The sequence below is a fragment of the Bos indicus x Bos taurus genome, chromosome 19, assembly GCF_003369695.1.
Source record: "Bos indicus x Bos taurus breed Angus x Brahman F1 hybrid chromosome 19, Bos_hybrid_MaternalHap_v2.0, whole genome shotgun sequence".
Lineage (NCBI taxonomy): Eukaryota > Metazoa > Chordata > Mammalia > Artiodactyla > Bovidae > Bos > Bos indicus x Bos taurus.
Window position 1 is genome coordinate 52,996,324 of NC_040094.1, and position 25,709 is coordinate 53,022,032.

General features: G+C 44.1%; 1 protein-coding gene across 2 annotated transcripts in view; it reads right to left on the bottom strand.

Moving 5' to 3' along the window:
• Positions 1–25,709, bottom strand: part of RPTOR (regulatory associated protein of MTOR complex 1) — a 323,749-nt gene that overhangs the window by 226,840 nt on the left and 71,200 nt on the right. For both annotated transcript variants that reach the window (XM_027518037.1, XM_027518038.1), the window contains exons 2-3: positions 22,411–22,513; positions 14,359–14,441 (exon numbers count right to left, since the gene is read on the bottom strand). In XM_027518037.1, the coding sequence (XP_027373838.1) occupies positions 14,359–14,441; positions 22,411–22,513 (186 nt within the window). The remainder of the gene's footprint in view (positions 1–14,358; positions 14,442–22,410; positions 22,514–25,709) is intronic.

Consider the following 25,709-nt stretch of genomic DNA (forward strand, 5'->3'; position numbering starts at 1 on the left):
TATAACGGAAAACATAACAAGTACCTCATGACCTGCAAATCCATTCCTAGGTATTTACTCAAGAGAAATGAAAATATATGCCCACGCAAAGGCTATTACATGAACCCTCCAGCAGCTTTGTTCATTGCAGCCAAAACTGGAAAAAACCTGCATGTGCATCGGGAAGAGGGTGGGGAGACAGGTTTGAGTCCATCCATGAGCTGAGACGCTGCGACAATGTGGGTAAATCTCAGAATCAGGTTGAGTAAAAGTAGGCAGACCCCAAAGAATACCCACCGTGTGAACATTTGTATGGAGGTCAAGGAGGGACAAAAGTAATCTATGGTGATGGACGGCTGCCGGAGAGTGGTTTCCGCTAGCCAGGAGGAACTGGCTGGGACGGGGAGTGAGGGAACTCTTTGGGTGATCAAATGTTCCACATCTTGTTTTGAGAGGTGATTAAAGGGGAGTGTACAATTGTCAAAACTCATCAAACTGCTAAGAGCTGTACATGTTACTGTATGTATTTGCGTGCATGCTAAGTTGCTTCAGTCATGTCCAACTCTGTGCGACCCCATGGACTGTAGCCTGCCAGGCTCTTCTGTCCATGGGGATTCTCCAGGCAAGAATACTGGAGTGGGTTGCCCTGCCCTCCTCCAGGGGATCTTCCTGACCCAGGTATCAAACTCGTATCCCTTACATCTCCTGCATTGGCAGGCGGGTTCTTTACCACTAGCACCACCCGGGAAGCCCTACTGTATGTAAATGACATCTAAAAATAGCTTGTAAAAAAAGTTTGTAGCATGACATATAAAAACGAGATATTCTAATTTTTTAGAGATTTAAAGACATGAAATTGAAAACAAGATAAAACAAGATATATCAAATTGAAAACAAGACACAGTTTTCTGTGCATCTCCAAATCTGTTGTTCTGACTGTGAATTACTGAGCCCAGTGTTCAGGGCTGGGAGTCCTTAATGGTGCAGAGCACCGTTCTAAAGTCAGGAGACCCTGGACAACTCTTCATCACAGCCTGTGCCTCAGAACCACACAAGATACCTATACTGGAGGGACCCAAAAAATCAGCGACAACGTAAGAACCAACATGGAAGGACAAACAGTATTCTCAAACTAGATTCTAGAAATCCATTAGAAAAGAGAAAGGGGGAAAGTTCCCTTTCACAACAGCAACAGAAACTCTTAGAACAATCTTTGTGGAGAAATCAAATCATCAGACCTCATGGAAAGACATAAAATAAGAACAGAACAAATGGAAAAGCATACCCTAGTTATGGTTATAAAATTGCCAGTTCTTAAGTTGGTCTATCAACTCAGTACCATCCCAATCAAAATCTCAACACAACAGTGGTGAAGAATAGGCTGGTGGAGTTGCCATAAACAAGGAGAGTTCTGGGGCCCCCACCTTCCCTGAGATGCACACGGAGTCCTTGCTGACCCCCTTGTGCTGTGACTCGGAACCACTCTGCCCTCCGATCTGTTTGGCTGAAGACTCCAGGAGCAACCCTGACTCTGAGTACAAGTCCCTTTCAATCTACCCCCCAAATCTCCAAGCCACCCACATGGGATCCCTAACGGGCTCAAGCCAGAGCATCACCATCTCCATCTGACACAGACGGAGCTCCTCCACTCTGGAGCTCCAGAGCTCAGGGCTGACACAGAAGGAGAGAGACTGAAGTCAGGTGGGCAAGCTGCCCCCTTAGAATGTGTGAAAGATAAGCAGGGAGCAGAGATGAACCAGGGGGAAGCTGACGAGGGTGAGAGGGACAAGCAAGCACCCTCCTGTGGACGATGGGCTGGCTGGAAGGAACATCAGACCAGAGGGTGGCTGGGGTGGGGGTGGGATGTGATCCTGTTTTCACTTACTAGTTTAAGCAGGCAAGTAAGCAGCACCAGACCCTGTGGGGGTGGGGGGGTGGAGAGGATGGGAAGGGGGTGCTGATGTAGCAGTGAAAGGAGGCGTGGGGCGAGAAGGTCCAGGATTCCAGGGCAACAGGCAGAGCCAGCCAGTAGCCATGTTGGAGAGGGGCTTCCCGCACCATTAAACTTCACGGAGCCTGTCTCGCAGTTCCACTCCTCCAGGGGTGTGGCTGTAATTTATATCAAAGAGATGCTCCTACTTCACAGAACATAAAAAGCCACAGGCTGAAAGACGTGCCACTGCTTGATGCATCACTAAGGGGAAGATGCTGCCGACTACACTTGGCACGATGTTTCCTTATCAACTGGAACTTACAGCAAACTGAGTTGGGCAGGTTTATCCCTTATCACCCTTGTATGTACCGGAAAAGAAAAAATAAGCTATAGCCACTGACTTGGGTATTCCCTCACTTTCCTTCACAGAGGCCCAAGCTCTGTGACCAAAGGTTGGGAGTGGGGGAGATCTGACATCTCCATGATGGTCTCTGGGCTTCCCTGGTGGCTCTACAATAAAGAATTTGCCTGCCAATGCAGGAGCCACACAAGATGTGGGTTTGATCCCTGGCTCAGGAAGATCCCCTCAAGGAGGAAAGGGCAACCCACTCCAGAATTCTTGCCTGGAAAATCCCATAGACAGAGGAGCCTGGCGGGCTACAATCCATAGAGTTGCAAAAGGTCGGACACAACTAAGCATGAACTCACACACATGGTAGTCTCTGGGGGTCTTTCAGGTCACTGATTTTGTCCTTAGCACTCCTCATCCAGGACTCCTACTCTCTCCACAAGTGGGCCTTTTGGCTACTTTCCAAAACACTAACCGCTGTCCAGTCATGCCCCATGTCAGTACTGATTATAACACACATCCTGATTCCAGAGATGTTAATGTGAAGAGAATGAGCACCTTGGAACTGACAGCTGATATCATCATGGAAATAGGTTATAAGGTGGAAGGAAACTTTCATCAAAGACCATGAATAAGTGAAGAATCAAATGGAAATTATAGAAAAGAAAAAATATAATCAAGAATTTTGGAGGTTGGCTAAATAGCAGATTGGATACTGTAACAAAAGGGGATTTGAGAGTTATGAGACAGGTCAGCAGGAAATATCCAGAAAGAAGCACAGAAAGAACAAAACCTGAAAACAACCCACTGAACAGAACACAAAAACCATGGGAGACAGGGAAAGGACAAACACACTCCCATCGAGTCCAGGAGAGAAGGGACACAGGTGGTATCTGAGGTGATACTAATGAAAAACGTCAAGCCATGGGATCAAGAAGTGCCAAAAAGGATAAATACAGTCAACCAACCCAAGAACACCTCAGTGAAATGATGAAAACCAAGAAAGAAGCTTTTAAACCAATGTTGGGTGGGGGGAACCTCAGAAAAACAAATATTAAGACTCATAGCCAACTTTTTATCAGAAAGGACAGAAGCCTAAAGATGAGGGGGAACACTTTTAAACTTGTTTAAACTGGAAAAAACAAAATCAAACCACCAACAACAAAAAGCCTTTACATGAAAAGAAAGAAACTGCTATAGAATTCTACACCCAGTTCCAATCCCTGGTCCAAGGAACTAAGATCCTACATGCTGCACAGCACAGCTAAAAAAAAAAAAAAAGAGGAAACAAAAACCAGTCACCTCTAAAAAGATCATCTGACTTTAATCGTTAATACAGATTTTTCTGTTTCATTAGATAGATAAGAATAAACCCATGTTAGAACAAGAGCTTTTTAAAGCTGCAATGAATTTTAGAGATTTATCCAAGGTTGCAATTATTCAGTGGGATTAAAACAGGTCTCCCAACTCAGGCAAATGCTGTGCTGTTAAGGAGTTATCATTAATTAAAGAACAGCTTTTGTAAAACAAAGCAATTTCTTTATGGTGATGGAGGCAGGAACACCCTCTCCCAACACTAAGCTACCCCAGACTGCACTCCCTTTGAGTTCCATATCGGTAACTCTAGGGAAAATACAGAAAAGTAGACACCACTAGTTAGATGGTCATCTTTCTAAAAAGAGGATTGTAAACTGATGCTCACTTCCATTATCTGCAATTCTCATCACTGAATTGGGTGGTCACTTACCTATTTTTTATGTATTAAAAACAATGACTTTCCATATTGATGAAAATACTAAACTTGTAAGTAAAATCACCATTTCCTCTCATTTGAGGCTATACCAAGAACCTACTGCATTCAGCCAAAGTGGCCCTTCACCCAACTGTAATCTACAGCCAGCTGGAATCTACACTGCATGTACACACCCTCAAAGCACCTAGGCCACTTGGACAGGTATCACTTAATTTTAGAATGAGTTTAGGATGATTAGCCCATCTCTATTCTTTGGGCAGTAATCCCTTTAAGACAGGCTATTACCTTCCCACTACAGGATCCCAACCTAGACAGCATATTAAAAACCAGAGATATTACTTTGCCAAGAAAGGTCTGTTTAGAAAAAGCTATGGTTTTTCCAGTAGTCATGTATGGATGTGAGAGTTGGACTATAAAGAAAGCTGAGTGCTAAAGAATTGATGCTTTTGAACTGTGGTGTTGGAGAAGACTCTTGAGAGCCCCTTGGACAGCAAGGAGATAAAACCAGCCAATCCTGAAGGAAATCAGTCCTGAATATTCATTGGAAGCACTGATGCTGAAGCTGAAACTCCAATACTTTAGCCACCTGATGCAAAGAACTGACTCACTGGAAAAGACCCTGATGCTGGGAAAGACTGAAGGCAGGAGGAGAAGGGGATGACAGAGGGTGAGATGGTTGGATGGCATCATCAAATCAATGGACGTGAGTTTGAGCAAGCTCTGGGAGTTGATGGACAGGGAAGCCTGGAGTGCTGCATTCCATGAGGTCACAAAGAGTTAGACACGTCTGAACAACTGAACTGAACAGGATCCCTCATATGAACATTTAAGGTGCTATCCATGACCAGTGTTTTTTTTTTTTTTTTTTTTTTTGAGATGCTGAACTTTTTTTTTTCCCCTTAGAATATTCAATAAAACACTTTCCTTCCACTAAGACAACATCGTAATTTCTCATCAGTTGTTGTCTTAGGTTAAACGCCCCTAACAAGCTTAGCTATTTCGATGCATGGAGTTGGTAAACAAAGTTAAAGGAACAGGTTTGCTGAGCAGAGACCTCCTAGCACCACCCCCCGACACACACTGCCTCAGGTGACTACATAAACTGCACTGCCCTAGGGGTGCTGCCCTCAGGGCGGTGCTCCCCACTGTACAGCTCTCAGAGCTGTACAGCCCTCCCCATTGACTTGCGAATCTCTGTGGAGAAAATGAAGGCTGCCCCCAAGATGTAAAGGGCTGAAGGAAGGCCTCAGGCAACAGCCTCTATGGCTGCTCACATCTCACACACACACACACACACACACACACACACACACTCTCTCTCTCTCTCTCTCTCTCTCTCTCTCTCACACACACAGAAATAAGAGAGCCCAAAAGTGGCAGAACAAACTGCATATGGATTTCACAAAGCCAGTAACATGTATCCTTCTGCTTCACACAGTCCCATTCCTACACTAAGTGATACTTGGAGAACAGCTATTTTAAATCAGATGCCTATTACTAAAGTCACACAGAGTCATGATTTTTAAATACAAGGGATAAAGGACTTACGGTAAAAGTAAGCATCTACCCCAAACTCACCATGACAAACGTTTTGTGCACCATTTCGGGGAGTACCTGTGTAACTACGTGTTGGTGGGACTAGAATAATCAATAGAGCAAGATGCCACAAAGCAAATGGAGAAGGAGAAAAACGAAGGCAGCCGCAGGCTCATCTCCCATCACATTCACTCCAGGGCATGTGAACAAACGGAAGGATGGGCAGATCAAGTGATCAGGGACCGACCGACCAATCGATCTACTCATACATACACACAAACACTTCCATGTACACACACATCACACACACCTACATTATTAATTTGATGAGAAGAAACAGTTGAATTTCTCTAAGTTACACATGTATTTTCTAAGACTGCTGAATACATTTTCTTCTTGTGCTTTGCTTATTAAATTTATCATATTCCAGTACCTTTTCATAATAGAAGTCAAATAGCCTGAGAGTTCTATGTTCCTCCAAAGTTTGAAATCTTTTGGAGGAAGAAGTGGGAGAAGACCTCTGTGATAACATTCTCTATTTCTTCTATATTGACTGATTTATTTTGAGTTTCTATCTTTTCTAAGGTCAGTTATGGACATTTGATTTTCCTAGAAAATCATGCCTTTCACAAAGGTTTTCCAACTTGTTTACAAAGTTTTACAAAGTACTCTTTGATGACTCTTTAAATTTCCTCAAATCTTGAGCTATTTCTCCTCAATAATCTAGGTTCTCTCCTTGATTTTTATTGAAATTTGGCTGAAATTTTTAAAAATCAAAACAAAACATAACTAAGAATCCATCAAGGAACCTACCCTACATTCAGATCTTTAAAGGAGAACCTTTCGGGACTTCTCTGGTGGTCCAGTGGATAAGACTCCACACTCCCAATGCAGCGGGCCAGGTTTGATCCCTAGTCAGGGAACTAGATCCCTCAGGCCACAACTAAGAGTTTGCAGGCCACAACTAAAAGATCTGGCATGACAGAACTAAGACCTGGCAAAGCCAAATAAAACACATTTTTTTAATAGAGAAAGAGAAACTTCCTTGATGACACTGACACAAGTCCTATATGACCCTCTTGGTTGGGCCATGTGCTCTACATCCTGTTCACAATATTATTCACAAAAGCCAAAAGGTGAATACAACCCAAATGTCCTTCAATAGATGAATAAACGAAATGTGGTCTAACTAACCAATGGAATTTAATTCGCCTACAAAAAGGACTGAGTTACTAATACATACAGCAACATGAACCACATGGATGAACCTTGAAAGCATCACACTAAGTGAAAGAAGTCAGACACATAAGGCCACATATTATATGATCCCATTTATAATTTTATGCTATGTGAATTTTATCTTAATTTTTAAAATAAATATCTACTGTATATCACAGTAACAAGTAACTCCTTGACATTTAAGAGGGGCTATTCAGAAGACTTTGTGAAGCCCCAACTCACATATATCACTGTGACATACAGTTTAACCCTGTAAAATGAAATCAAGATGACAGGAGTGGCCATTTCACTCTAATCCATTCTCATTTCGCCCATGATCAGCACTCTGTTGTTTGGCTGGAATATAATTTGACAACTCTTCTCAGTTACACATGGTAAGCATACGGTGGGCTCCCTGCCATCTCTAAATTTCACATTCCATTCTTTAAAGCACCACATCTTCTACTTTCTGACTTAGAACCAAGCACTTCCTCAGACATCTTTATTTCCATCCTCGCACATCCTCCAGAGCTGTTTACACAGGGTTCTGCATCCTGGGCCTCCAGGTTAACTCGGAAACAGCCTTACACATGAAATTTGTGAATGCCGAGCTGCGGTTTTAGTCCTCAAACTGACAGCATTTGGTCTTCATTTGTAATCTGTCACACACAGAGAGATAACTGTCTTGTTAAAAGGAACAAGAAGATGAGAGACGACGTCCGGGAGTAGCTTGTTAAGGACAGAGTTAAGGCCGTGTTTGTCTCTGAAAAGTCGATCCTTCAAGTAAGTCAGTTCATAGAGGAGAGTGGGGAAAGGAGTCAGCCAGGCAGGAGAGGGGACCTGGAGAGAGGGGGCGCCCCTGGGCGATGCACTTCACTCAAAGGGCCTCCACTCTCAAGGAAGGTAGGGATCTGCCCATAGCACTGTGGCGCCTCATTCCCCCATTAAGCTTACTTTCACATTTAGGTGACTGTATATACTCCACGGGGTTGCAAAGAGTTGGACATCAGTGAGCAATTTTCACTTTCACATTTAGGAGTCTTAAAAGTTGAGTAGCAACTTCTTAAAGTGACATTTCTAGAAAGTAGCAAAGCCAAAATTCAACAAGCCCAGGTTCTCTGCCTGGTGACAAGGCCATGAACTCACCCCTCCCCAGAAACAGCCAGAGTTCTAGTCTCATGACAGGCAGTTCATCCTCCAGATGGCTGCAAAACGTTTCCTTCTTCTTTTATAATATTTGTTGTGTTTCTAGAAGAATGCCCAGGTCAGACCTGTGAAGGCTGGTGGAGGGATGGCCAGGCCCGTAAGCTGTCTTAGGAAAAGCAACGGGAGATGGAGTTGGTAGGGGGAGTTTGGAATATAATTTGACACCTCTTCTCAGTTACACATGGTGAGCATACGGTCGGCTTTGCAGAACCTACACTCCACATCCAGAGGCTGCTTCCACTCCCATGGCTTCTGGGAACAGGGAAAGACAGGAGGTATGTGGGCAGGGCTAAAGAGGACGCGTTTGGCTGATGAGCATAAACCAGAATTCACACTGAACACGGTACATGCAAAAGCTATCAGGTGAGCAGTGATTGAAAAGAGGGGTGAAGATGAAGTCTGGGAACACTGTCAAGGCCAAAGGAAAATATAAATAAAATGTTTGTCACAGGTACAAATCTTAATGTTCGGGGCAGAAAAGACTTGGGTTAACAGTGAAATTGTCAAAACACAACAGTTAACCCCAAGAACACCAGAAGTCTTTGTCTACACTGTCATGCAAATTTAATGAGTACTGGATGTAAAGTGCTTCACATCAGATACTGAATTATGTAAACTGTGAGCCACCCATCCTCAGTTCTGCCTTTGGCTGAGTCCTCCTTTGCAGTCTATCACAAAAACACAAACAAGGTGGATAAAGCCCAACCTTGGGACCCAAGAAAAGGAAAGGGCCAATGAAGGGAAGCAGAGGGAGACATGGCTGGCCTAGGGGACAGCAGAATGGGAGTGACAGTGTGATGCTGGCGTTTGGGCGGCCCTCAATCTGCCTTACGGGGCATTTCCACAGCCTGAACTGCAATGTCAATTTGGGACTCGCGTCATGACGTGACCCCAAGCAGAGTCACTACAAGAAATAACCCACCTTGGTCTATTCTACAGATCTCTTCAGAGCACCTCCCACGTGGGAAACACAGCCCAAACTTTCTTCTGTGAGTTTTTTTCATTGGCTCTGAAAAGCCCAAGAAAAGGCGGAACCCACTTACATGAGGTTTTCTACTGCATCCCAGTAGAGAACACATTCCACAGCACTGAAGGGGGCAGGTAAGGGCAGTTGTCTGTATTAACAATACCTGCTGCTCTGCCCCTGCTCTCACCCACAATGGGGCAGGCACCACAGCCTGTGGGCCACAAGCCCTGTGACCACCCCAGGAAGGAGGCCAGCAGGGGCAAGTCACCCAGCAGTACAGTGAGCTCCAAAGCCCGACCCAGCAAACTGAACTGAGAGCCCATTCCCTAACACTCACCAGTTCAACGGTCAATCCCCAAAATGCCTGGCAGCTGAATTCCTCCTCCCAGAGGAGGGCAGGCTGAGCTGTCAGGCTCATCTCCGGGAGCAGTCAGGAGCCTAACTCCAGCATCTTAACCACAACCCCACCAGGAAACACTGCTGCACAGTGTTAGGGTCTGCCAACAGCAGCTGCGCCTAAACCCCAAAGATAAGCCAACAAATGCCCAAAACGTGAAGAGAGCTGTCCACTGGCCCTGTCATTCCCCTTTCCTCCAAACCCTCTCCTCCACCACAAGGTACAAGCATGGCTGCGGTTCATTTGCACATGCTCTGAGAAGACGCAGGCAACTCTGTGACCAACACTGAAGGCAAGGGCAATGGTCACTTAAAACACAATTATCTCTGCTTTGATGATGGACCAGGTGGTGGAGGGTCACTTTGTTCCAGGCAGACGCCTACCCCTATACATACTCCGCCTGGTGGGAAACACTGAAAATGCGTCTTTCTAACAGCAAAACCAACTTTCCAACTTTCATCCCTTGACCACCTGATAGACTTGAGAGGCACAATGAACTGAAGGCAAGGCTGAAATTGAGCCTCTGCTACGTGCCATGCAGCAAATGTCCTGCATGTGGTACCTAAGAACAGTCCCCAGAGGACTAACTGAGGTTGTGGAGCACCTTGGCTTCCTGGAGCCCCCCCAACCACCGCACGAGTCCCCAAGGCTGGCTGGAGAAGGGTGCATCACAGCAAAGCACCACGGGGCACTCTTCATCCCCTTTCACAGGTACACACACAGGACATAATGGGCTAAGTAAGGGTCACTTCAGACACTTGCTGGCACTGGAAGTCTTGCTAAATGCCTTCACTTACCTTAGGAAGTTATGAATATTCCCACTACATTTGTTTTAAAGCCACCCAGGAAAACAGCCCAAGGAAAGGTGCTGTGGTCTTGATGGTGGTTTGGAAACTCTTTGGGGAAAGAACAGGAGAGCGACAGGACCCTTTGTTTGCCATCTTCCCCTGGCCCTAGTGCCTAAATCACTCCTTGTACTAAACTGCCAGAACCCCCAATTTGTTTGTAAGTCTTAAAAAGATAAATTCTTCACTGTAGACGCTCAGCTTTATAATCTCCTGATCCATCTCCCAATAAAACTTTCAGTTGAGACTTATGAACTGAGTGAGGTTTATTTAACTGCAGGATTTTCAGCTGAAACAACAGTTGGCATTTTTCCTTCAAGCTCCCGCAGAAACACAAATTTATGTACCTACAAGGTAATAAGGCAAAGTCTTAAATTTAATCAGAAGAAATATTTCACCTGTGGCAAACTGATAAATTATTTAGAAAAGGGGGGGCTCAATTGGCCTGGCAAGGAAATCTGGGCCAGATACTCTGGAAGCTTCAGACAAAAACATCATCATCAAGGTTTCTCTAAACTCCTTCTTCACCCCCAAAACACCTTTATCAAAATGTTTAATCTTGAACAATCAAAGCTAGAAAAGTAGAAGCTTTCTACTAGGAGGAAAAACTAGAAGGATTTTAACACCAGGAAGGAAATCAGCTCATCAAAGTACCACTCTGATGACGCTGACACGCTTCCAGTAGTTTATTCTCTGCACTCCCTGCAAGGGAGGGAGACGGCAGGATTCCCCAGCCTGCTCCCTTCCACGGCAATGTGGAGGCCTCTGAGGATTTCCACAAACACTAATGAAAATGACCTTATTTCCAGTGGCCCAACCTTTGTGAGTCTTGCAGTACAGGATACAGAGAGAGAGAGAGAAAACCAGATCTATGGGTATCAACATCAAAGGTCTAGAAATTTAATAACGTTCCCATTGTTTTATTGCAAATGCAATCAACCTCTCTTTATTACTGCAGAAAACTCGAGAGCCCTGTAGAGTGCAATGAAATGGTGTGTGTTTCGCTCTGCAATGTTTCAAAGGACCCTGATTTATAGTTAGAAAGCAGGCGCCCACACGTAAACATCGGAGCTTGGTGACTGCCTTTTGTTTGGCGCAAACTCTATGAGGCAGCGTGAGGCTGCCACCACACTCTGAGAACCACCCCATCAGATGCCAGGCTTCCTTCCCTCCTGTAAACCCACGTGAAGGTGTGCAGGGCAGAGAAGTGTGCACTTGCATCAGGACATGTACCATTACTGCCCAGTGCATGCGGCACAGCCCCATGACTGACACCAGTCAGTCAGTCAGGTATCTGGCTGCACCCTTACCTTAGGCTTGTCTCTGAAATACACAAGTCCCACTAACTGTTTGTAGCAGAAACACTGTAAACATTTTATAGTACTTAAAAATGAATGTAATGGTCTTGGCATTCAAAAAAGAAAACATTGAGTATTCATTGTTGTGGTTCTGCTTCCTGAATGCAGGCAAAAAGATACCATCCTGTTGCATGAACTGCTTCTTACTAGGCTACAGCTGATACTTGATTCCAACTCTACTTTATAAATCAACCCAGATGGAATCCCACCGCACTAGTATATTGGCACCTTTGCCAAGGCTTCCAATAATCTGGAAATATTCTCCCTCACCAGCCCTTTGAACCATCTCTCTTTCAAAAAGTTACTTTGGAGATCTTGAAATCCCATTAACCTTAACAAATTTTCTCAGACTAACAACCATCCTTCCAGAGGACTACACCCCTTTGTACCACTGCTGGCCACCTGTGTCCTGGGAAGGTAATTTCTCAGTCCTATGTGTGATTCCACACTGTCCTTTTGGGCTCTGCAATCATTTCTTTCTATATAAATGCTGCCTGCTTTACATGCTAATGCCTCTTCCAGATAGCATGGAAGAGCTTTGCTTACAGACAGTAATTTAGATTAAAAATAATAATGATCCTACTTTAGAAGATTCCATTCACTGTTAGCTAGCATGAACTTGCTGATACCTACCAAGCTAAACTAATAATAAAGCTAGTAGTAAATCAACTCTTAGCACACGAAAAAAAAAAAAAAAAAACCCTGTAAATCACACCAAATGGATAAACATAAATTGCCTTGATATATTAAACATGCATTCTGAAAAACTGTATCTTCTATGTAGTAATTCTTTAAAAGGAAGAAGGAATTAAACCAGCAGAGACCCTTCCTATGAAGAATACAATCAGTAGATCTGAATTGATCGGGTAATGTTCTTTCTTAAATGTGTCTAGCAAAGAGAAAACAGAAAGTCAAACCCAGAGGAAGGTCAGAAGTAGCTAAGTCAGAAAGGCATTCTTTTACACTGTAGCAGTGCTGGTTCTCAGCCTTCCATCTGCCGGGAGCACCACATCTTCCAGTGTCACCTGTGCATGTTGTCCCACATGGACCGTAAGGCGTGTCTGAGCCTCTGAGAGCACTCACCCCTAAGTGCCTATCTAGCCTGGAGTACTTTCAAACTCCTCAAAGAAGCTCTTTTCTACTGATAACACCAGGCATCTCAACTATTTTTAAAGGACCACACCATCTAAATCTTACTGGTCCTCATCCAAGCCCCAAACACACTGCACTCTAAAGAAAAATGCTACTGAATTTTCGTATAAGCCATCAAGAGTAACAAATCTGAGGGAGGAAAAAGCAAAACCTTTAGACATAGATGAAACTCTCTACTAAGAATTCTAAGTTCTTGTTCTAAAGAACAAGAATCCAAGAGGTTTCCCTGGTGGCTCAGTGGTAAAGAATCCACCTGCCAATGCAGGAGACCCGGGTTCAATTCCTGATCTGAGAAGATCCCACATGCCACGGAGCAACTAAGCCCATGCACCACAACTACCGGGCCTGCGCTCTAGAGTCCTAGAGCTGCAACCACTGAGTCCAAAACTTCTGAAGCCTGCAAGCCTAGAGCCTGTGCTCCACAAGAGAAGCCACAGCAATGAGAGGCCCACACACCGTAACTAGAGACTAGCCCCTGCTCTCTGACACAAGAGAAAGCCTGCAGCAGAAATGAAGATCCAGCACAGCCAAAAATAAATTTAAAAAGAAAATGAATAAGACTCCATTATTACTGACTTGACAAGTTAGAGATGCAAAGCACAAGGATACACCTGAGGCATGGAGATGTTTCATGACATTAGTCACCTGACACCGTGAGCAAAAGCAGAAATTATCAAGGGCACCATCACAGGCAGGAATATATTCATTCCTGGCTATTCTCTTCTCTAGAAATGTAAATAATCCATGAGGAATTCCCGAATTCCAGATCACATGGATAAATGATCCACAAACAAAAATCCTAAACAGGCAAATGTTCGCCGGTTCTCTGAGATGTTGGCTCCCATTAGGCTCATGACCCTAAAAGCAGAAGCGAAGGCCCACAGGAGGCACGATGACAGTGCCACTCGCTCAAACCCCCACCCCCCCATCCCATTCCGTCCTGTAGAAAATTCCAGAACCAGCATCACACAAAGCTGTATGGAAAGGAATCTCCATAAACACCCCAGATTTCTAATTTTCTATTAGAATTATTAAATCTTCAAACTAGTTAATGAGAAAGACTAAAGAAAATAGGTCTTTGGGTGGTTTACAAATAAATTCAGATCTTAAAGGCAATTTGACACAGTTATATTCTATGCCACATTTCTTTCTTTAAAAAAAGTTTAAGATATAGGCAACAAAAGACCCAGTAATTGGTAACTGTCTCCTTAAAAAGAACCTTATCTTTTGATTCAAAGACAAAGCATATGATAGGTGTCATCGTTTGAATGTTGACTGCTTTTTTTCTCAACTATTTGAAAATTGAAGATGGCAGAAATAGCTATAACTAGTTGAGGTTACAGAGTATTACTGAAAATACTTTTTCTGAGCAAAATAAAAACCGCGATTTAAGAGTAATATGAAAAATACTTTTTTCCTAAACATTTCGTGGGAAAGCTGAGGCAAAATAAAAATTAGACCATCCAATCAAAGACACACTAAGGCATGTGCTTCCTTATCAATCTATGGAGCACATCAACAGACAGAAGAGGGAGGCAGGCCTGCCGTAGGGAGTGTCCCATCACTGGATTGTACGAGGAGAGAATCTGGATTCAAAGACTGTTTGAAAGCAAGAAACTAGATTTCTCCGTAAGAAAGAAAAAGAAGAGCAAATAAAGAGCTTACCCTTGGCTGCCAGTTCTCGTACTGCTTCTGTAGATTTGCACCAATGGTTTCCAGAGCTTTCTGAGGACCCATCGACAGAGGATCTGGGAAAGCAATGAGAAGGAGAAAGTTTTTTATTTGTTCATTTCCTCCTCACTAAACCTCTCTTTCAGAGTTTCCTCTTAGACAATTCAAAGTCACCTTTGACTAAAGACAACACAACAGAGCCTGAGGTTTACCTCTGTTTAGCCTGACTTACAGAACTACTAAGCCTCCTTGGGAGGCGAAGAAACCACAACTCTCCATCTTTCTAGGGAAAACTGGTTTTATTACTGGTCCCGTGATTGTTTCCTTTCATCCACATTTGTCATTTTAGCACCTATGGTGCTCTTGATGAGAATGAAAGAGGAGCGTAAAAAAAGCCAGCTTAAAACTCAATATTCAAAAAACTAAGATCATGGTATCCAGTCCTATCACTTCATGGCAAATAGAAGGGGAAAAGGTGGAAGCAGTGACAGATTATTTTCTTGGGCTTCAAAATGACTGAGGACAGTGACTGCAGCCATGAAATTAAAAAATGCTTCCTCCTTGGAAGGAATGCAATGACAAACCTAGGCAGTGTATTAAAAAGCAGAGATATACTTGCCAACAAAGGTCCATCTAGTCAAAGCCACGGTTTTTCCACTAGTCACGTACAGATGTGAGAGTTGGACCATAAAGAAGGCTGAGAGCTGAAGAACTGATGCTTTCAAATTGTGGTGCTAGAAAAGACCTTGAGAGTCTCTTGGACTGCAAGAAGATCAAACCAGTCAGTCCTAAAGGAAATTAATCCTGAATATTCACTGGAAGGACTGATTCTGAAGCTCCAATACTTTGGCCACCTGATGCGAAGAGATGACTCACTGGAAAAGACCCTGGTGCTGGGAAAGCTTGAAGGACAAAGGAGGAGATGGCAGAGGATTAGATGGTTAGGTAATATCACTGACTCAATGGACAATCTAAGCAAACCCCAAGAGATAGTGAAGGACAGGGAGGCCTGGCGTGCTGCAGTCCATAGGGTCAACAAAGAGTTCAGACTTAGCAACTGAACAACAATAACAAAACTGTGTAACAATGCAAAAGGAAGCAGAAAACAGTTTCAACAAATAGAAGCCATCAAATAGCTGGTTATGTCCTGGGTGTGAAGACCAACAGAGTAACTGCCAGCTGGTCTGAAAGCCTCTAACTTCTGTACCCTCACTTCCACACAGTGACCTTGTGGTCAGCGCTCTGGCCACAGCTAATCTGTGGCTAAGAGAACAGAAATGGTTTCCTCTGTAAACAGATAAAGGCCTGTCCAGAAGTCACACTGATCAGGGGCAGCTCTTAGACACATCCTCTAAAGAACCACAACAAAGACAACCGGAGGGAGGGAGTTCCAAAGGCCCACGGTGGGGAGGTGAAACATATACCCTGTCCTCAGACTGCACCCTCTGGAAAGCCCGGCCCCACCTGCCCCTTCCTCCCTTGGCTGCTCCCGGGGTGGCATGTCAAAAGCGTGTGGGAACCGGAGAGAGCCGCACCGTGGTTCTCCATGCACCTCACCCACAGCCCTCATCAGCAGTGGCAGCCCCACAGCAGCACACACTGTTCTTCCCCCGGTCTTGGGTCAAAATACAGCCACCTGAGGGGAGAGCAGGGACAGCTACAGTAGTCCATCAGGCTACTATCAACAAAGTGAAGCTGTCACATCCAAACCACAGGAGTCGCTGTGGTCAATTAAGTTTTATGGTTTCCTCCCAATAATACGACAGGAAATGGGAGGGGAGAGGGGAAGAGAGGGAAAGGATGAGGACAACTGAAATGGTGCATTTAATGTGACATTTACTAAAATAAACAACTAAACAACTTAAGTGAACTAAAACAAAATCCCAGGTGGATACTGCTGACAATTTTGTCAATCTGACATGGGGTGAAGTAAATTTAAAATTGTAGTTCTATCTGAACAAAACACTTCTCTTCAAATGCCTTCACAGGTTTCTACTTAATGAATGAAGGATTAGTGAGTGAGTAGGCGGGTGGGTGGGTGGGTGGGTGGATAAATGGAAAGAAGGAAAAGTAGACGGTAATTGGCGTTTGTATAAAATTTTAGCTCTTCATAAATCTTGCCTGCAAGCTCTTCAGCATAACCCTCTGTATTTCATGATGCTTAGAACTTGACATTGACATGGACTTAGTCCAACATACCTCATAACAAAGAAGAGAAAGCTGAAGCTTAAAGTGGTCAGACGACTTGGTCCAAGGTCACAAAGGTTCTTGGTGGTGCTGGCATTCAGCCAATGTAAGAAGTGGAGTCTTTTTTTTAACCTCCCATCTTCTCCACATTTACACAACCAGACTACCACGTCCTACCCAATTTTCCTTCAAAAGAGCCTGCTCTCCATCACTACGCCTACACTGGTCATTACATGATGGTCACCACCACCATCAACTATGGTGGTGTTGGTCCCACCAGCAGCTTCTCATGTTGACACTATAGAGATTCCCTGCTCCCAGTCAGTTCCCAAAGATGCTACAGGGGACAGAGGGCAGAGGGCAGGGAGCGCAGTAGGGCTCACTGACCTGTCTCCTCTCAACCCACCTGGAGACCAACCAGCATAGTGAGTCCTTCTAAAATACTGCTTCTATGATGTCACTCCCCACAAAAGGCCTACGGTGCCTCCTGAATGCTCCCACTTAGATAATATGCAAAATCAGCAGAGCTAACAGACTCTGTCAAAACAGTGGAGGCTTGGGGCTGGGATGACTAGAAGGTGATAACAGACAAGATGGGCTTCTGAGCCACTGATAATACTGTTTCTTGATCTGGGTCTGCTCAGCTTGGGAAAAGTTATCAACTATACACTTGGATCAGTGTACCCTCCTATACACATGCTATGCACAGATGCTCAATCATGCCAACTCTTTGGGACCCAATGGACTGTAGCCCTCCAGGCTTCTCTGTCCCAGGGATTTCCCAGCAAGAATACTGAAGTAGGGTGCCATTCCCTTCTCCAGAGGATCTTCCTGACCAAGGGACTGAACCCGCATCTCTTACATTTCCTGCACTGGCAGGTGGATTTTTTTAACCAGTAGCACCACCTGGGAACCCCACATATGCTATACTTTAACACAAATTAAAAATTTAAAAACATGCAGAACTCACTGCTCAAGGAACATCTGTACTTCTCCATAGCTTGTATTTAGTGGACATTTCCTAAGTATTTCTTCGCTGAAATATGAACAAGGTTTAAACCAAAAGTCATAAGAGCAAGAGGCCTAGGTGCAGGCACAGGGTGCACCCAGCATCCAGCAGCAAGGCCCAGACAAGCCCAGCAAGCACTCCCAGGGCTGTGCCCACAGCCAGCTCCTTCTCCTCCCAGGGTTCATTCTCACCTCCCCGTGCAGACCCCAACTCCCCATATGGCCTGTTTCAACTCCACCATGTCTGCTGAGTTCGAGGGGCCTGTCTCTCTCGTGCTGCTACTACTGCTGCTAAGTCGCTTCAGTCATGTCCGACTCTGTGCGACCCCATAGACGACAGCCCACCAGGCTCCCCCGTCCCTGGGATTCTCCAGGCAAGAACACTGGAGTGGGTTGCCATTTCCTTCTCCGGTGCATGGAAGTGAAAAGTCAAAGTGAAGTCACTCAGTCGTGTCCAACTCTTAGCGACCCCATGGACTGCAGCCCACCAGGCTCCTCCGTCCATGGGATTTTCCAGACAAGAGTACTGGAGTGGGGTGCCACTGCCTTCTCTCTTGTGCTGGTCTTTTCTAACACTAAATCCTAAGAAGCATGACTACATTCCTATAGATACCTCTGCAGTTAACAGGTAGGTCTCCACCTAACATCTGTTGACCAACTCAACTATCTGTCAAGTCCAAGTCTGATATAAGGATCAGACGACAGGCTGTGAAAATGTCTGTAAAACCAAGAGCTGCACGCAAAGGCTTTCTACCACTATTTTTAGCTCATCGACACAGGTCTCTTAATATCCACATGTGGAGGGAAGAAGAAAATGCTTTTCTCTAAGAAGAAAAACAAAGTGCCTTCCAAATATTTTCTTAGGATAAGAGAATTCCCAAGCATCCAGTGAACTCACAGCCATCTTACCTCTGAAACACAGCTAATAGATGCAAACGACATCAAGGCTAAATGACGCTCCCTCCCCTTCAGCACTCAGCTCATCTACACTCCGCTTTCAAACACTGATCCTCTCAGGTACAGAAGTGCTCCTCTTTAGTGGGATTGTTTTTAGTTTAATGTGGGGCCATAAAACAAAACAGCCTCTCCCCTGCTTCCCTGAGCGCTGCCTCCATGAAATAAAACAGCATCTTACTGTCTAGAGGGACAGAGGGGCGGCACCCATGTCCGCACACCCACTCCTGCTGGGCAAGCTGGGGCCCACGCGCCTTTCCGCCTCCCTCGCTGGAGCTGGAATCTGGGCCTTGGCTGTGCAGCAGCCCAGCAGGGAGGGCGGGCTGTCACTGCTGGGTAGCACAGTGCATCCTCTACTTACGTATCCTGGCACCACAGGAAAACCTAAAGGGCCACTTCAGGGACGCTCAGGTACATCCTCTGAGCCTCTGGAAGTAGGACTCTCCCCAACATGTGTGGAGACTGTAGGCACACAGGTACACAAAAAGGGACTAGAAAGTAAGAATTTGCCTATTTTTCAAATTTCCAGACCCCTTATCCCTACGATCAGGGCAGTTTCGACCAGCAGTCTCGCCATTTGATGTGTGTCTGCAGCCATAAAGCAATGAACTCGTAATCCCCACCCAGCCCCATGCACAGAAGCATGGTTTTTTCCCCTCTCTGTTCCTCTCACAGAAGGAACAGAGGCAGTACAGATGTGGGAACAGCTCACGTTCCTACTCAGCACCTTGGCCTGTTGGGTGGGGTGGGGAGGTGCGTGCAGGCTGATGGTGGCTGCTCCTGGCTGTGAACAGTCCCCAAGTTGAGCCCTGTTCATGTCCCAGTTAATCGCCCTCCAGCCAAGAAGTGGGTGCCATTATCAGCTTCATTTTGCAGAGGAAACCAAGGCCCCAAATGGTTAAGTGACTGCTTGAGTGAAATAGCTGGAATGAATAAGCTGAGGTCATGATGAGTGCAAAACCTTTTGATTTCTGGTAACAGAGCACAAAATGCTAAGACCAAGTATAAAACATCGATTGGCTGCCTTCTAAACGGGAGCATCTTTCTAGGTTATTAGAAGGTACCAAGCCCTGCAAGGGGTCTTCCTCAGGACTCCTTTCCCAGCCATGACATGCTCCAGGCATACCATCCTGAAAAAGGCAGAACCAATTTGTCATCAAGCCTGGATCTCCCTGCCTCACCAGCCAAGCCATGAGTTCAAGTCGAATAAACTGAAAGTCTGATGATGAAACATTAACACAGACAAAGCACCTCTTCCCCCAAAATGCTTATTAACTACAAAAGGGAAGAGGGGAATCTTACAGCTGAAGTTCAGATATCAACTTAATTAAATGATAAGAGAGCTACATACCCAGCAATGAGATAAATTAAAGTCATGTGCCACCTGATAGGATCCACGGGGGAAGGTGGATCTCTTCCATGACACTCCTGCCAAAGAGGCATAAACAAAATGTAATCCCAAGGAACCACTGGGGACATTCTGCTAAACAGAGCGCCTATGACCTTCTAAGTGTCAAGGTCATAAAGGTTAAGGAAAGACTGAGGCCTGTTCCAGGCTGAATGAAACTAAATTAGGGACAATGTGTGAAGCAGGAAAGAGTCTTTGTGCCGTAAAGGACTTTATGGGGACACGTGGCAACCCTGAAAATGCAACCCAAGGCTTACCCGGTAGTGGCACATCCATGTTAATCCCCTGTCTGTGAGGACCAGGTTGTCATGAAAGAGAAAGTCTTGTACGTAGCAATCATACGTTAATAGATTTCGAAGTGACGGAGCATCATTTCAGCAGCTCACTTTCAAATGAATGAGGAAGAAAACTGCTTAGAGCGCCACATGCAACTTTTGAAAATGTTTTTTCAAAATAAAAATTAACACATAGGCTGCCAGACACCATTACAAATTTGCTGATTCAAATCTCTAAGACTTTCCCCCTCCCTTATCCCATATTGTTGAAATCACCATAAGGACTTGCTTTTTAATAAAAGCCAAATGAAAAATTTTCAACTCACTAAAGGCAATATGCCCTGCTAAATTCAAAATCTATTGAAATGATTACAAAGTAGATTGCATATCTAAACTTCAGAAAAATTTTAAGACTATAACATTAAAAAATCTATTCGTTTGCTGGATTTCACATCAAGAAGAAAGTAAGGGATTCTCTGCATTTTTATTAACACTGTCCCATAAATATGGATCAAAGAGACTATGTGAGATGTGAGGGAGGGTTCTTTGATTTCTCTTTGGGGACAGGAGTGTAGAAAGCAAAGGATTCCTGGAGAATCTAATGAAAACCAAAGCCCCTCAGCCCGGAAGGTGCACTTCTCTACTCCGACACCACACCCACACAATCCCCAGGAGTGCACACTGGGATCTGGGCTGAGAAGTCTTATGCTAAAAACCTAACGGAAGAGTAGTAACAGAGGGAGGAAACAGAAAACAACTGATTAAACGCAGCTTTGACAAGGGGTAAATGAAGTGGAAACAGTCAGTGGTGGCTAATAAGAAGTCAATTTCAATCGGCACAGTCACCAAGGGATGGCAGAGGGCCAAGAAATCATCTAAGAAAACTGGCCACAGAAAACAGCTACTGTCACCGGGCTGGGAGGACAGGGGGCCTGTGCTGCAGCCAGGAGGCTATGAGATAAAGGCTGTCATCCTAAGATACCTTCAAATAGTGAAACAGGTAAGTAAAGTGGGGGAAAAAACCTATTTCCCAATTCAGATTATAACAATTTGTAATTTTTACTGTTTAAAGCAGATAAAGGGAATTTCTGCTTTTGTTTAGACTAGAGAAAGCTGCAGAGAGGTGGGGTATGGATTGCCCCAATCCTACCAACAAGAGAAAGCTGAAAATCCAATGATGGACACAAAGGAAACTCATACTGTGATGGCTTCACTGGTAAATTATACCAAAATTTACAGAAGAAATAATACCCAATTCAATACAAACTCTTCCTTGAAACAAGAAAGATGGGAATATCTCTCAACTTGTTTAATGAGACCAGCATTGTTTTGCTACCAAAACGAGACAAATATGTTGCAAGATGAGAAAACTATCGACCAACAACCCTCATAAGCAGAAATGCATGATTCCTTAATAGAATATTAGCAGTCAAATCCAGGAATATATGAAAAAGATAAAACAAGTGAAGCTTATGCCAGAAGGCTCAACAAGATCAATCTATATAATTCACCCCATCAACAGACTAAAAAAGAAAAGCCCGGTTATTATCTCATTAGATGTTGAGAAAACATTTGATAAGATTCAACATGGATTCCTAACAGAAACTATCAGCAAACTAAGAATAGAAGTGAACTTCTTAACTTAGAAAAGACATCAGAAAAAAACTTTGGCTAGTGTCCTGTCAGTGGTAGGAGCCTATAGCTTTCTCCCTAATGTTTTCTCTCCAGAAACAAGTGAGGGTTGTGCTGCACCATTTCTAGTCAACAATGTGCTAAGATGCTCTGGGAGGGCGACAACAAAGAACAACTCCGCCTCCTCCTGGAGAGAGGCAGGTGGAACTCTGCGTTGTGCAACTGAGGCACCTGCGCGAAGCTATCAGTGCTTCAGGGTTTTTTGGTTTGTTTGTTTGTTTGTTTGTTTAAGTGTATATAACTAGTACTAGGTACCAGATGCAGGGCAAATTTAAAGGAGAAAATTATATAATCCAATAGTCATCATTTAATCAATTTTTCCTGAGACACTCTCTCCATTGCAAATGGTAAGTAAATATATCTAAAATACCTTAAAGGTTATATAACTGCAAGATGAGATAAAATCTTCAGATTTACACAAACCAATCACAGGCCTGCAGTGGACCAAGATAGGCCCTGCCAAGCCAAGAACCCCATGCAGTGACCCCTGCGACAGGTGGTAAGGGAGGGACCTGCACTTACCAATCCAGCATTCCAAACGCGCACAAGGGGTGGTCTTGACCACATCTGGAGGGTCCACCCCGACGTTCAGGCACAAAACTAAGGCAACACTGACGGTCTTCATCTGGAAACACAACAGAAAGAACAAATATTTCAATACGAAATTCACTGATGAGTTTTCCAGTTGTTAAAATGTTCCCATACAGAGCCCTCTGCATTCCCAGCCAGTCTTCAGTCGTCTGTCACCTGTGCCCCTCTTCGGGTATTTCACAATTAAGACAGGGTTTGAGTCAAGCAGGCAGATGGAGACAGGTACATGGCAGGGGAAGCTAGCTTTTCTCAGGCTTCCTTAAGATATACTTCAGAAACAATTATTTGATCAAAAGATGTAAACATTTTAAGACACTTGATATACTGTGCCAAACTACTTCCCAAAAACTCTTGCACAAATTTATACTCTGACCAGTTTATTGCTATTCTTATTATTTAAAATTGTTAATTATTTAATGAGAGAAAAAAGTATCATACTGATTTAGTTTGCATTCTTTAGGATTAATAAGGCTGAATTTTTTTCCAAATATTTGTATCCTTTATCTTCTGTGGATCTTCTACTCATGTTTACACTATCATTTCTGTCTACTAACGGTGATCTTTGCTGATTGATTTTCACAGACTCTTTACATGTTAAAGATGGTGTCCACATTGTTGGTTGTAAATATTTCCCTAGTCTAGTGTTTGCCATTGGATTCCTTCCTCTTTCTTGACATACTACAGCCCTGGGCCCATCAGCTGACACACCTTCCTCCACACCTGCTCCTGCTCAGGTCCAAGGTCTCCGTGTTAGGAAAGGTCAGCCCCATCTACCCAACTGCCCAAGCCAGAAATCTGGAACTCATCCTTCATTAGTTCACTTGTTCAACAACTTGTCCAACCCATCAGGTGCCAACTGTGGTTTTTAGAAACTGAGGACATATTAGTAAATCAAAGAAATAAAAATCCTGGGGCTTCCCTGGTGGTCCAGTGGTTAAGACTCCATGCTTCCACTGTAGTGGGCCTGGGTTCCATCCCTGGATGAGGAACAAAGATCCCATGTGCCACAGAGCATGGTCCAAAAAAAGGAAAAAAAAAAAACCCTGCCAGGAGTGGGGAGGCTGTCATTTCAAATAGGGTGGCGGCAAGGAAGACCACTTGAACCTCTGCTCCCTCCACCTGGGTCCTGAGCACCAGCGCCCACTGTGACCATCCATCTAGCTCGTTCATCCTGCTCCTAAATGTCTCAGAGTCTGTCAACTTCACTATCCCAACCCCAAGTCACCTCCACGTCCAACCTGTGCTCCACCACTTTCCTAGGACCCCTCTCCTGTCTCCCCCAGTCCAGGCTTTCAAACACATCAGTGCACTGCCCTGTTTTCAGTCAGTCCCCCAAACCTTCAAGATTTACTATGAACTGCTCCACATGCTATTCAAGGCCTGTAAGCTTCAGCTCCTGCCAAACTCCCCACTAGTGTCGGGTCTCACCCTCAATCTCTGTCCTCAGTCCACCTGGCATGACCTCTGGGTCTTCAGACACATGGCCCTTCTGTCTGGAGGGCTCCTTGCCTGGTCTCACCAGCTTGGGCTCTCTCAGGTTCAAACTTCCATTCCTTGCAGAGGCCTTCCCAGATCTCGTCAGGGCAGACCCATCCACTCAATGCCACCCCAGCATCTGTGCCTTCCTCTTGGCAGAGCCAGGCTGGTCCACATTCCTCTGGGCACCTGCAGCTCCTCCAAGGTCAGAGCTGACACATGGGAGCAGACACCTGACCCAGTGACCATCTGCTGAGTGAGTGCCTACAGGGATTTTCCTCTGACATTTTCATTTGCTTCATATTTCACCCATTTAATCCAGCTGGATGTTATTTTGGTATATGGTACCAGGTGAGGATGAGATGGTTAGATAGTATCACCAACTGAAAGGACATGAATTTGAGCAAACTCTAGAAGATAGTGAAGGACAGAGGAGCCTGGCATGCTGCAGCCCATGGGGTCACAAAGAGTTGGACAGAACTTAGCGACTGAACAACGATACAACCAGGTGAGGATTAATTTTTTCTCAAAGAACTACCCAATGATGCCAATTCCCCCTGTTAAATAACTTACTCAAACTCACAGGTTTGTAGTAAGCATATATTCCACATAGACTGAATTCTATTTCTGGGTCATACCTCACTGACTTAAATAATTTATCCTCACAACATTTCACAGTGTTGGGAAACCCAGTTTTCTTCCTCACAATTTTTTTTATACTTTTACTCAGCTCTATTTATATTCATCTATTTTTTTTCCAAATTAATTGCTATTCAATTTCTTAATCCCATGGAGATGTTTAAAGTTGTTTAACCAAACTGCCCCATTGATAACACTAAGTTTTTTTAATTGTATTTTTTGATCGAACAATTTCACACATAAGGATCTGTCATAAGAAATACAAAATATAATGAGAGAATCTTCTACGTGTAATGATTTTCTTCACAGCATTTCTTATCATGGAAAACAAGTGGGAACGACCTAAATTTTAGGCAAATGAAGGAATCTTTAAGCACACCATTATATACTCTTAACAGAATGACACAAATTCTTAAAATGTTAAATGAATAAAAATGGATTCAAAATACAAAAACATTACATTTAACATATAAACCAAACTTGGCAAGACATAAAACATCCTTATGATATTCTATTTTTCCATACAGGAATACAGTTTATTCAGATTTCAAGTTTATTCAAATTTTCTTTTAATTTTTCTCAGTAATGTTTTTATAGCTTTCTTTGCCAAGTCTTGTTCTTTTTTTTTTGCGGCGGTGGGGTGGGGGTGGGAGGAGGTGGGGTGGTGCACATGCTGTACGGCATGCGAGCTCTTAGTTCCCAGCCAGAGGCTGAACCCGTGCCTCTGCATTGGAAGTACGGAGTCAACCACTGGACCTCCTATTCATTTCTTTTTTTTTTTTTTAAACATAAATTTATTTTAATTAGAGGTTAATTACTTTACAATATTGTATTGGTTTTGCCATACATCAACATGAATCCACCACAGGTATACACGTGTTCCCCATCCTGAACCCCCCCTCCCTCTTCCCTCCCCGTACCATCCCTCTGGGTCATCCCAGTGCACCAGCCCCAAGCAACCAGTATCATGCATCAAACTTGGACTGGCGATTCGTTTCATATATGATATTATACATGTTTCAATTCCTGTTCATTTCTTTTAAGATTATTTCTGGATTGTTCACAACTATTTGGGAGCAACATGCTACAAACCATGTATTTTGCCCACAGTAGTT